The sequence below is a fragment of the Microcaecilia unicolor genome, chromosome 5 (assembly GCF_901765095.1).
Source record: "Microcaecilia unicolor chromosome 5, aMicUni1.1, whole genome shotgun sequence".
NCBI lineage: Eukaryota > Metazoa > Chordata > Amphibia > Gymnophiona > Siphonopidae > Microcaecilia > Microcaecilia unicolor.
The window spans coordinates 256354083-256367955 of record NC_044035.1 but is presented as its reverse complement, the minus strand read 5'-3'; the positions used below and the strand labels follow the sequence as shown (position 1 = coordinate 256367955).

The following is a 13873-nucleotide window of genomic DNA, read 5'->3' as shown; positions in this document are numbered from 1 at the left end:
GCTGAGGAATTTGGAAAGGACGTCCCAGAGTCAAATTGGACCAAATCGTCCACCAATACAGGGATTTGAGAAAACTCGTGGACAGGTGGATCACGTCTTCTAGATACCCAGCAGCCTGAAACTACTGGGAAGCTAGGGTCCATTGAGCAGATCTCATGTGAAGGCGGGCCATGGGAGTCACATGAACTGTGGAGGCCATGTGGCCCAGCAATCTCAACATCTGCCGAGCTGTGATCTGCTGGGACGCTCGCACCCGCGAGACGAGGGTCAACAAGTTGTTGGCTCTCGTCTCTGGGAGATAGGCGCGAGCCGTCCGAGAATCCAGCAGAGCTCCTATGAATTCGAGTTTCTGCACTGGGAGAAGATGGGACTTTGGATAATTTATCACAAACCCCAGTAGCTCCAGGAGGCGAATAGTCATCTGCATGGACTGCAGGGCTCCTGCCTCGGACGTGTTCTTCACCAGCCAATCGTCGAGATATGGGAACACGTGTACTCCCAGTCTGTGAAGTGCCGCTGCTACTACAGCCAAGCACTTCGTGAACACTCTGGGCGCAGAGGCGAGCCCAAAGGGTAGCACACAGTACTGGAAGTGACGTGTGCCCAGCTGAAATCGCAGATACTGTCTGTGAGCTGGCAGTATCGGGATGTGCGTGTAGGCGTCCTTCAAGTCCAGAGAGCATAGCCAATCGTTTTCCTGAATCATGGGGAGAAGGGTGCCCAGGGAAAGCATCCTGAACTTTTCTTTGACCAGATATTTGTTCAGGGCCCTTAGGTCTAGGATGGGACGCATCCCCCCTGTTTTCTTTTCCACAAGGAAGTACCTGGAATAGAATCCCAGCCCTTCTTGCCCGGATGGCACGGGCTCGACCGCATTGGCGCTGAGAAGGGCGGAGAGTTCCTCTGCAAGTACCTGCTTGTGTTGGAAGCTGTAAGATTGAGCTCCCGGTGGACAATTTGGAGGTTTTGAGGCCAAATTGAGGGTGTATCCTTGCCGGACTATTTGGAGAACCCACTGATCGGAGGTTATGAGAGGCCACCTTAGGTGAAAAGCTTTCAACCTTCCTCCGACTGGCAGGTCGCCCGGCACTGACACTTGGATGCCGGCTATGCTCTGCTGGAGCCAGTCAAAAGCTCGTCCCTTACTTTTGCTGGGGAGCCGAGGGGCCTTGCTGAGGCGCACGCTGCTGACGAGAGCGAGCGCGCTGGGGCTTAGCCTGGGCCGCAGGCTGTCGAGAAGGAGGATTGTACCTACGCTTGCCAGAAGAGTAGGGAACAGTCTTCCTTCCCCCCCAAAATCTTCTACCTGTAGAGGTAGAGGCTGAAGGCTGCCGGCGGGAGAACTTGTCGAATGCGGTGTCCCGCTGGTGGAGCTGCTGTACCACCTGCTCGACTTTTTCTCCAAAAATATTATCCGCACGGCAAGGCGAGTCCGCAATCCGCTGCTGGATTCTATTCTCCAGGTCGGAGGCACGCAGCCATGAGAGTCTGCGCATCACCACACCTTGAGCAGCGGCCCTGGACGCAACATCAAAGGTGTCATACACCCCTCTGGCCAGGAATTTTCTGCACGCCTTCAGCTGCCTGACCACCTCCTGAAATGGCTTGGCTTGCTCAGGGGGGAGCTTGTCCACCAAGCCCGCCAACTGCCGCACATTGTTCCGCATGTGTACGCTCGTGTAGAGCTGGTAGGACTGAATCTTGGCCACGAGCATAGTAGGCCTTCCTCCCAAAGGAGTCCAAGGTTCTAGAGTCCTTGCCCGGGGGCGCCGAAGCATGCTCCCTAGAACTCTTGGCCTTCTTTAGGGCCAAATCCACAACTCCAGAGTCATGAGGCAACTGAGTGCGCATGAGCTCTGGGTCCCCATGGATCCGGTACTGGGACTCGATCTTCTTGGGAATGTGGGGATTACTTAGTGGCTTGGTCCAGTTCGCCAGCAATGTCTTTTTGAGGACATGATGCATGGGTACTGTGGACGCTTCCTTAGGTGGAGAAGGATAGTCCAGGAGCTCAAACATTTCAGCCCTGGGCTCGTCCTCCACAACCACCGGGAAGGGGATGGCCGTAGACATCTCCCGGACAAAGGAAGCGAAAGACAGGCTCTCAGGAGGAGAAAGCTGCCTTTCAGGAGAGGGAGTGGGATCAGAAGGAAGACCCTCAGACTCCTCGTCAGAGAAATATCTGATGTCCTCTTCCTCTTCCCACGAGGCCTCACCATCGGTGTCAGACACAAGTTCACGGACCTGTGTCTGCAACCGTGCCCGGCTCGACTCCGTGGAACCACGGCCACGGTGGGAGCGTCGAGAGGTAGACTCCCTCGCCCGCACCGGCGAAGCTCCCTCCGCCGACGTAGTCGGGGAGCCTTCCTGGGAGGCTACCGCACTCGGTACCGCAAGCGGCACCGATGTCGGAGACCTCACCCCGGACAATGGGCCAGCCGGCGCCTCGCTCGACGGTACCGGAGGCGCAAGCACCCCCGGTACCGGAGGGGTAGGGCGCAACAGCTCTCCCAGGATCTCTGGGAGAACGGCCCGGAGGCTCTCGTGCAGAGCGGCTGTGGAAAAAGACATGGAAGCCGATGCAGGAGTCGATGTCAGAACCTGTTCCGGGCGTGGAGGCTATTCCGGGCTGTCCAAAGGGGAGCGCATCGACACCTCTTGAACAGAGGGGCGAGCGGTCCTCTCGGTGCCGATGCTTACTGGGTGCCGACTCCCTCGGCGACCCAGAGCTCTCGGTGCCGACACGGGAAGGGGACCGGTGACGATGCTTCTTCGATTTTTTTGGAACGAAGCACGTCACCGGAGCTTCCCGGCACCGACGAGGAGGACGTAGAATCCAGCCGTCTCTTCCTCGGGGCCGAGGCCGAAGAAGGTCGGTCTCGGGGGGCCTGTACCGCAGGAGCCCTCAGGGTAGGGGGAGACCCACCCGAAGGCTCACCGCCACCAGCAGGGGAATGGACAGCCCTCACCTGCACTCCAGACGAAGCACCACCGTCCGACGACATCAGCAGACGAGGAGGTCTCGATACCACCGACGCCGACGCAGCCCTCCGATGTCGCCCCGATGCAGGGTGCCGATGCCTCGATGCACTCGATGCAATCGGGGGCGAGGATGAAGGTCCGGGTGCCGACGACGTCGAAGCAGTCGATACTCCCGGTGCCGATGCCGACGAAGAGCCCGAGAACAAAACGTTCCACTGAGCTAATCTCGCTACCTGAGTCCGCTTTTGCAAAAGAGAACACAGACTACAGGCCTGAGGGCGGTGCCCAGCCCCCAGACACTGAAGACACGACGCGTGCCTGTCAGTGAGCGAGATTACCCGGGCGCACTGGGTGCACTTCTTGAAGCCGCTGGAAGACTTCGATGTCATGGGCGGAAAAATCGCGCCGGCGAGATCAAAACTCGAAATGGCAAAAATGGCACCACAAAAATAGGGGGAAGAAAAACTTCGACCGAGGCCTAAATAGGGCCTACCCCGACGACGAAAGAAAACTTACCGGGGCAAAACTAGAAGTACGGGAAGGGAGAAAACCATAAAGGTCTCCTTCCGACACCTTTTTTTTTTTTTTTTATGAAGAACGAAGTCGAAAAACGACGCGCGAGGTCAACTTTGGGGCGCGAACGGCGAAACACAACCGTACCGAGCACGGACAAAAGAAGACTGGCCGGCACAAGCCGGTTCGGGCGGGAAGACGGCCGCGCATGCGCGGTGCGCATCGGCGCGCGAGGACTAGCAAAGGACTTTGCTAGAAAGTGTTCCGATTGGAGGGGCTGCCGTGGACGTCACCCATCAGTGAGAACAAGCAGCCTGCTTGTCCTCGGAGAATGCACATTAATTTGCATTAGCATGTGCTAAATCTAGTCTAGTTTGAACATCTATGTACACTCTCAGGGAGATATAACACAATGAAGTTTAGAATATTTAAGTTTTGGCAACAATGTCTGGCTCCAGGGCACAGGCTCAGAAATCAATTACAATAAGAGTGGTGCACAAGAAGATAAAGTCAGAGTAATGTACCAAATGGTTTCTTCTCTCAAGATCATACCACTACTGTGAACCCCATAGCAGCATCATATATAATCCCTTTATATTGTAAGAGTAAAGGATGGTTCTGCTGACTGTATGCTCTGTAGAAGTTGAGCTTGCTTTAAAAGAATGATTAATATACCATTTTATGAACTCTGATCTTATTATCAGGGCTCAGTAAATCTCAAGCACCAGTTTACCATGATATTAGACATTTTCCTCTGGTGCCTGCTGGAGCAAGAGCTTCCTCCTTTAAACCATGTGGCTCTGTCTTCAGTTTGAATTACTCAGTGCAGGAACTCTTGCATTGATCTTAGAACCAAATGGAGGGTCAGCTGGGGGCTGCTAGCTATGCAATTTCTGTCAGTGGCCTGCAGTGTTGTATTCAGGGATTCATAAAGCTTTCTTTTCCCTTAGACACAAAATGGGAAAAGCACCTATTAAGTGAGGCCTGAAAGTAGCTTACAGCAGTCCTCAGAGGAAATTCCCTCTTCCCTTCTCCCCCTAATCATCAAAACAGCTATAGACAGGGTTGTCTCAGAAAATTTGAGGTGGCCTGTTACGATCCAAAACTTTACAGGCTGAAATAGTTTTTTGTTTGAATGGACACATTACCTTTGAGCGAAATGTTGGATGAACAAAGTACAATGCCCTCAAGTTCTTCTTGTACCTGGTTTAAGGAATAAAAACAAGATTTTCAAATGTTTTATTTTTTTTTACATTTAAAAACACTGTCATAGTTTCTGTTTGCCCTTGTGAACATTAACATTTTAGTGGAATCAGGACTTTGTTCTTTGAGGAGATATACATTAGAAAGCTGACACACAGTATCTGAATACTCAAAGACTGTAACCACAACAGTGAAACAAGGTTAGTTTGACCTCTTACTTTGCACTGAAGTCACAAAGACCCTTGTGGCACTAGAAATTTGGTGCAGAGCCCATGTACTCTGCCTCAAAATGTTGCACTAAACAGCATACCATACAAAAATGTAGCTCTGAGGCAGTGCTTATGCTTGTATGTTTCAGTCAGCTTCAATTATTTTCACAAACCCAGCCATATACTTGCACTATGGACCTATGGATATTTTAGTCAGCTTGGAGAAAAGATGGCTGAGGGGAGATATGATAAAGGTCTATAAAATGATGAGTGGAGTGGAATGTGAATTGCTTGTTTATTTTTTCAAAAAATACCAGGACTAGGGGGCATGCAATGAAGTTACAAAGTAGTAGATTTAAAACAAATCAAAGAAATAGTTCTTTACTTGATATGTAATTATACTCTGGAATTTGTTGCCAGAGAACGTAGTAAAAGCAGTTAGCTTAGAGGGGTTTTAAAAAGGTTTGGATAACTTCCTGAAAAAGAAGTCTGTAAGCCATTATTAAGATGAACTTGGGAAAATCCACTGCTTATTTCTAGGATAAGCAGCATAAAATGTATTGTACTATTTTGGGATCTTGCCAGTACTTGTAACCTGGATTGGCCACTGTTGGAAACAGGATGCTGGGCTTGATGGACCTTCGGTTTATTGCAGAATAGCAACACTTATGTTTTTATGAATATGCACCTAAGAGACTTCCTTCCACTGGAGGTAGTGCATGCAAATCTCTCATTCACATTCATTATGGATATCCCGAAAACCACACTAACCAGTGGGTACTTGAGGACTGGTTGAGAATTACTGTCCTAAAGTACATTCAGACATAAAAATTCTTGCTCCGTCATTCACAAATTCAGTTAAAACTAATGATCCTTTTACTAACCCTGATGGACAATCTTTGGGACTTCCAGAAACTACAGATGGTAAAAGTGACCTTTCCAGCCAAACTTTTATTCTATCAAAACTGCATAAAATGTATATGGATATTAAGCTTAAGATCTATAATTTCTAAAACAGATTTGCTCGGTATTGTTCCTAGCTTTACTACTGCCATCTACAGGAGCTCTCCTGTAACTGACATGATGGACCCTGGCAAATAATGCTACATTCATCCACAATTTATAATAAATAGAATAGGACACAAGGGGGGGGGGGGGGGAGGAAGAAAAGCAATCAGTATATCTAACAAAGTGGAAAATTAGTTTTTCATTATACTTGTAAAGAAAAAAAGCAAAAAAAACAAAAAAAAAACCCAGCTATTCTCTTCCAACTCCTCTGATCATCACATAAGAGAGTTACTAAAGTTTGGGTTCTGCTGGCCATTGCTGAAAATTGTTTTGCCAGAGGTTCTACGGACAGTTTATGACATCTATGTAATAACTGTGTTGCCTAATACAACCATCAAGGTAGAATTAAATTTTAAAACAACTCTGTCTAGTAGGGAATATGAAAAGTATCTTAAAACAGATAAGTACTAAACTTCTACAATGACCAAACTATGACAGGACATAAGCTTCACTATCTGCAGAACAAATACCGACTGAATGATCGAGTTCCAGTGACTAATAATCAAGTATGATCTACCTATTTCTCGGCTGAAATGTATCACATCTGCTCATAATCATTAAATCATTCAAAAACATTGAACATACAAATAAAGCTGATACCACCATAACACAACCACCCACCATAACCAAAATAGCTCTTGGAATGACATTTCCCTTCATATAGCTTGGCATGATATTCTTTACATGTTTTCCACATTAGCTGAAATTAATATATTAGGGTCAATGTGGATCTGTGATGGCTAAAAATAAAAATGAAGCATCTAATCTTTGCAGGGATGCCCTAATTTGTTTGCTCCATTGTGTTAACAAAGTAAGTGAAAACACGAATGTATCCCTATTATTTTTAGCTTGAGCAGGAGGGGGAAGAACATAACCAAGACTTCTTTCACAGTCACTGAATATGGAAACCACTGGTGTTAACAAGGCCTTGACAAATTCTCTGAATCTAGTAGCAGCCTGCTGCTGAGATCATTCAAGCCCTCTGCACTCCCCCAAGTCCACCACAGTATCTTTAGTGTTGATAAATCAGGTCTTATTTTTCAATTCTGTGTCTATGGGTAAATAAAGTTTGATAAATTAGGCTCTTAATACACAACTGAACTGTGCTGGCAGAAGCTACTGGTTCCCACCCCCCCCCCCCAACCACTACCACCATTTTCAGCAGCATAGCAGGTACTCCCAATAGCTGCACCTAAAGAAAATGGCTTTTTGCTTTGTGTAACACAGGTCAGGTCCCCCAATCTCTCTCTTATTCCCTCATACCCTGCTTTCACTCAATCATTTTCCTCCCAGCAGTCCTGACCTCTTATCCTGTAAGGAGCTATCCTTCACCATTACCCCACCTCCTATGCTCCCCTCAGTTAGTCACCCCATAGCCTCTACCTTGTACCTGTCTGACACTCCTTCAACCATACAGCTGGCTTGATATACTTCCCCTTCCCATTGCTGTAGAAGAAACAAGCACTTGAGCTACATTTGCACATCTGGCTTAAATTTAATAAGAGCAATGCAAGCAAGTGTAGATAGTGTGTCTTTTATTTTTGTGGCAACAGTCAATTCAGGGTCATGAAATCCCTGGTAGAAAGGTTCCGTTTTTAAGCACCAAGATGACTTAGCGCCTTGGATCTGTTGAGCCCCGACATAAAGATGTACAACTGGGATGGTCACATGATGTGCTGTGTGGAGGAAGCAGGATTTCTGGAGAAAGTCTGAGCACAACAACTCAGGAAGAAACAAATAGATTCAATGGACTGTTTCAAGAGCAGTTTGTGAATGAACAGCAGCCCAAATGCTGGAGGGATGTGGCTGGTTGAAATGTAATACGATTGACTACAGCCAAATTGCTGCAATGTGAGAGTGGAGTATAAAGGTAGATGGGGTTGAGTGGCTGAGGCATGTGTTTCATGGGGTTCTTTGTGTGAAAGGGAGAGCTGCAAGTATGAGAGAGCATGGGGCTAACCTCTACACTAGAGTATGATTAATGACTATGACTTACACAGGTGTTGATTTCCGAGAAACAAAATAAGCTCTACAAAATTTTGAAAGAGCCTCCTGTGCATTTATGCCACATAATTATTTAAATGTCTATCCTTTCTCCTGCCTTTCTTCCAAAGAATACATATTGAGATTGTTAAGTCTGTCTCCATATGCTTTATGACGAAGTCCACTGACCATTTTAGTAGCCGTCCCTCTGGACAGACTCCATCCTGCTTATAACTTTTTTGAAGGTGCATTCTCCAGAATTGCACACAATATTCTAAATGAGGTCTCATTCTTATACATGGGCATCATGACCTTCTTTTTCCTACTGGCCATTCCTCTCCCTATGCAGCCAAGCATCCTTCTAGCTTTTGCCATCACATTTTCTACCTGTTTGGCCACCATAAGATCATCACATACGATAACACCCAAGTCTCACTCCTCTCTCATGCATAAAAGGTCTTCACCTCTTAACCTGTACCGTTCCCTTGGGTTTTGCAGCTCAAATGCATGACCCGACATTTTTTGGCATTAAATTTAAAGCTGCCAAATTCCATACTATTCCTCTAGCTTCAATAAGTCCTTCCTCATGTTATCTATACCATCAGGACAAACCTTTACCAGACAGCCCTCCAGGAATACTGCTTACAAAAATGTTAAGAAGAACTGGCCCAAGAACTGAACCTTGCAACACAACGCTGGTAACACCTCAGAAGGAGCTCCATTTACCAGAGTTGCCAACGTGCAGCGACAACCAAAGCCATACTGTGGGCCATAACATATCATAAATAGCGTTTTGGCGCCCTTCTTGTGTTTCAGACTGCTGAGGCCACTTCAGGCATACTCCTGCCATGAAGGAGATACAAACTGTCGCTTGAAGGCCCAAAGAAGCCACATTAAAGACTTGTTTCAGCAAGCCTTGTAGTTTCCTATCCTGTAGGTCTTTTCGGGCAATGCCCCCTTCCGACAGCAAGGTGGTCATCTTAGTCATCGACCAAACAAGGGAGTCCACCCTGGGAAGCTGCAATTTCTCTCTCTCCTCCGAAACCAACAGGTCCAGGCGAGCCAAGGCTTTCCACTCTCAGCCCCGCATCCGGTGAGACCCATTGTGCTGTGATCAGGTCTTGAATGTCTGGATGCATCGAGAAGGCCTTAGAAGGATCTCTAAGCCCCCTCATGACTGACGAAGATGGAACTCCTGACGCCAAAGCACAGTGCCTCAGAAATAAGAGTACCTAGCTATTTATGAAACCACTTCAGTAATTTCAGGTCATTCTCCCTCCTCTAATGGCTCCTTCAATGATGGCTCCTTATCTGAATGGGTTGTGGCCACATCAGATAAGGAGGGAGAAGCAGAGATAGACCTCCAGGAGTGGACAGAGGACTGTTCCTGTTTCAATAAATAGACCTAGTGTAAAAGCAATATAAACTCTGGAGAAAAAGATCCCGATGCAGCTGAAAGCTATGTCAGGCCCAGAGGTTGTAAAATGACGGCTGTGCTCCACGCGTGCTGTTCCTCACTGCTAGTTGGTCCTGACAAAATAGTGCCCGTTCCCACACTCTCCAGCATCAAACTGCGAACCGGCCCTGCTGGAGAGCGCAAAGTCCCCAGCATAGTCTGATGCTACGCCAAGCCTGAAGACGTGCTGCCATCGACTGTTTCCCCTAAATCCCACGGGATTCCTGGTTTGAATGCACTGCATTTGGCTGACGTTGACCGGTGGGTCCCACCACAGGAAAACAACTTAACTGCCTCCGCGGGAGTCGTCATTCACCCCGACTATCACATGCTCAGCACAATACAGTCCCAAGCGGTGAGTTACGATCTTTCCCATGCACCAAGTAGAACCTGCAGCTCTCCAAGCTGTTCCGAATCCAACTTTTATCCGCCTTACCACACATGAGAAAGAATCAGAACTGATACTCTGTCCCACACTCTCCAGTAAACCTTTTTTTTTTTTTTTTTTTTTTTTAAAGAGGTTGCTGTGCTAAAAAAAGGAGAGCTCCACAGGAAATGGGGAAATTTGAAGGAAGGGAAGTAGTAAATTTGCAGGGCACCAGAGACAGGTATCTGAAGATCTCCAGATAGGACTTTGCGGACTCAAGCCACCCGCAAAGCTCAACTGAAGACCAGTTGACCAACTGGACCAGGAGCAAAGCACTCAGAACCAGAGGCTGAAAAAAGTGTGTGCATTCATCTGCTGGAAAAAGAAAATAAGAGTTGGACTGGATGCCAAGACAGATATGTCTCAGTCAGTTTACAGTTCTTTATCTCCACCTGCTAGTTGATTGACACAACTATCCCACAGGTTCTGGAATAGTGGGAAGCTTCATAATGGAAATTTCTATTTCAGATTTTCTTACAAATTCATCTGCATCCTAGCCTTCTATTACTGGGTAATAGGGAAGAGGAGAAAGAAATACTGGATTAATGCCCTGACACAATCTACATTTCTTACTATTTATCCTCAATGTGTCTGTCAACTAGACTGTCTACTAAGTAGAGAGCCTCTATTCTATGTGTCTGTAAAGCACTGCATACACCTTGTGATGGTATATGTTTAGTTACATTAACACAGTAACATAGTAAATTTCAGCAGATAAAGACCCGCACCAGTCTATCTATTCTGCCCAAAAAAGGCAACCAGAGCTGTACCTTGCATTCTGTCTGCACAGTTAGCACGTCTTCATGATTAAACAATCGCATCATAAACAGGCAGTTGGTAACATACCATCTTGTCAACCAGCCAGTTTAATGTCATACAGCCAACTTTATGATGAAATCTTGGAACATAACAACACACATAGGTGCCCATATAAGAGGCTTGAGGAGGCTAAGCCTGAACTGCAAACTTCCCTGCCTGCTGCCTCTCTGTTCCCATCCACCCCGCCCTACAGCACAGTTTCGCTCCCTCCTGTTGCATCTCCACTAACAACCAACCACAGAAGAGTGTGGAACCTGGCTCTCTGCAGCGCCGCTAGCGCTTCCTGCACCAGTCCCGCCTCCTCTGATGTAAACTTCTGGAACCGGCACAGGAAGCACTAGTGGTGCTGCAGAGAGCTGGGTCCCATGCTCTTCTATGCTTTTTTTTTTTCATTAGTGTGGGCCCAGTGATGGAGGAGTAATGATTTGAAAGGAATGAAAGGGTGGCGGTGGATAGGGAGACAGAAATGAGGTAAGACTGGATGGAAGGGGTGGGAAAGAGAGAGATGGGGCAATACTCGATAAGGTAGGGAGACAATGGGCTGGCAAAAATGAGAGATAGCAGAGAGAGGTAATGTTGGCTAGGGGGAGACAGAGAGAGACGAGGCAATGCTGAATAGTGTAGGGAGCGGACTGGAGAGACAGAGACACACACACAGACAGCGGAGTTGATGGATGGTAGGTGGAGAAAGAGACACACAGGAGTTGCCGGATGGTAGAGAGAGACACACAAAAGAGGAGTTGCTGAATGGAAGGTGGGGAGAGAGAGAGAGAGAGACAAGAGAAGAGTTGCTGGATGGCAGTGGGAGAGAGGAAGAGCTAGTGAAAAACTAGAGAATATGAGAAAGGAAAATGAGAGGGTCAGAGTGAGGGAAAGAGATGAAAAGCTGTAGGTAGACATAATAAAAAGAGGAAGACCGAAGACTGGATAATATGAATAAAATCTAAATGGATGGGTACAAAAAAATGGAAGAAAGTCAAAAGGAACAGATCAGAGTTGGCAATGGCTGCATTAGAAAAGGTGAAGACAGAACTAGGAAACCTGCCATAAAATTAACATGTAGCAGATTTAAAACAAGAGAAAGTACATTTTTTTTCTGCTCAAGACCAAGTGGAATTTGTTGCCAGAAGATGTGGTCAAGGCATCCATCGTAGTTGGGTTTAAATGGACACATCCAGTCCATAAATTATTTTTACCCAGGTAAACTGGGTGAAGCCACTGCTTACTCCTGGGATAAGCAGGACTGGTCATTGTCTAATATGGGATGCTGGGGCTTAAACCTTTGGTCTGACCTAGCATGCAGTTCTTATATTCTTGTATGAACATTATACTTTATGTTTACTCATAGGGTTAATATTAAAGTGCCCTGAATAAAATATAGTTATTTTGCATTCTACTTCACTAGTGCTCAGAACTAGAAGTATCTGACTGATACTTACTTGATGTCAACGATATCATACATTTTCTTCAGGAAGTCAGAATCCAGGTGGTTGTGCTCACTGGTAAGAGTGTGGAAATACACAATAACAAATTCTTTTACTGCAATATGATCCATCACATGGATAAAATATAAAAGAGCCTGTAATGGAAAAGTTTAAACAAAATTTTAATTAGAACATTTCAGAATCATGAAGTCAATCATACCCATGCTGGAAACCATTATGCCATATCCAGCCTCCACAACAGACTAAGGTCTTTCCTGTTTAAGAAATTGTGCCCTGGTACTAGTAAATGGCAAACAACTTACATGAGTAAACTGAGAAGTCAAAAATAGGAGAAACCATGAAAAATAATCTTAATCTGTATTTAACAAAAGAAAAACAGGTGCTCAGTGAAAGAAACAGAAGTGCTGTTTTTTTCACATTGAGGGTTGCCTGAAGGGAAAAAAAATTGTATCTGACCATTGTAAGACATGGATTTAATTTAATTGAACAGGGCAGAGAGAGAAAAAAAAAGACCAGACTTACCTTCTCCATATCTATTAGTGTTACAGGAATGTTTCGTCCGACAACTACCATAACAGTCCGGCCATAGTTATCCACACCTGCAGAAGCATAAACACACTTCATTCAGTTAAGCATATGTGTGTTTATACATAATCTCTCAATACCTCTCTCTCTTATATCTATCTATCTATCTATCTATCTATCTATCTATCTATATATATATGTGTGTGTGTGTGTGTGTTTTTATATAGTAATTCCTTATAAATAGACTAGATTATTTCAACCATCTTTACTACAGCTTACATAAAAAGTCAAGGTTGCAATTAGCCCAACACACTAATATTAAAGGTGTTAAAAAAAAAAGGAAAGCAAACACGTAAGGCAGTGGTTCCCAAACCTATCCTGGGGGCTCCCCAACCAGTCAGGTTTTCAGGATATCCACACTGAATATTCTTGAAAGAGACTGCATGCACTTCCTCCACTGCATGCAGATCTCTCTCATGAACATTCATGATCTGGGGACTACTGACATAAGGTATACTCCATCTTTGTGGAAATGTACTGGCTATAGGTCAATATGGACTTTAAACAAATTGAATTTAATATATAAATGTTTATACCAAGCTATTCCCCACTATTTGATAGACTTACTATCCTCATACATTCTAGCTAATCTCTACTCCTGAGACTTTTAGTGGTGCCTAGACAACAAAAGATCAGACCCACAACAGGGCAGATGACTTTCTTAAAGATTTGGTACTTAGTTATGGAACTCACTGCCAGGAAATAAACACAGGAAAAGTTCTATCTTCTAAGTTCTAAGAAGAAAGTTAAGAGAGATTTTTTTGAGGAATATTTTCCTTGAAATGCCAGGTCCAAAATTGCAAAACGACAGTCTTTTGAATTTGTTAGCCATTGATCTGTCAGCTCTCTATAAGAGATGAGTGGTACAAATAAGTATAAGAATGGAGTTGGAGAGTAGAATATACTTGTTACTTTATAAAGAACAAAATTACTGAACACACAAACAAGGTTTAATGGGACAGAATCAACATGGATATAAGCCAAGGGAAGACTTACCTCACCAATGTGTTACATTTTTATTTCCGGAAGACATGAACAAACATGTGGGGAAAGGTGAGCCAATTGATAAAGTGTATCTAGATTTTCAAAAAGCTTTAGATAAAGTCCCTCATGAGAGGCTTCTGAGGAAATTAAAAAAGCCATGAGATAGGAGGCAATGTTCTGTTGTAGACTGGGAATTGCT

At 45.5% G+C, this 13873-nt stretch overlaps 1 protein-coding gene across 2 annotated transcripts in view; it reads right to left on the bottom strand.

Moving 5' to 3' along the window:
• Window positions 1-13873, bottom strand: part of GDAP2 (ganglioside induced differentiation associated protein 2) — a 130858-nt gene that overhangs the window by 22378 nt on the left and 94607 nt on the right. For both annotated transcript variants that reach the window (XM_030204018.1, XM_030204019.1), the window contains exons 10-12: window positions 12628-12704; window positions 12100-12239; window positions 4644-4698 (exon numbers count right to left, since the gene is read on the bottom strand). In XM_030204018.1, coding sequence (XP_030059878.1) covers window positions 4644-4698; window positions 12100-12239; window positions 12628-12704 — 272 coding nt within the window. The remainder of the gene's footprint in view (window positions 1-4643; window positions 4699-12099; window positions 12240-12627; window positions 12705-13873) is intronic.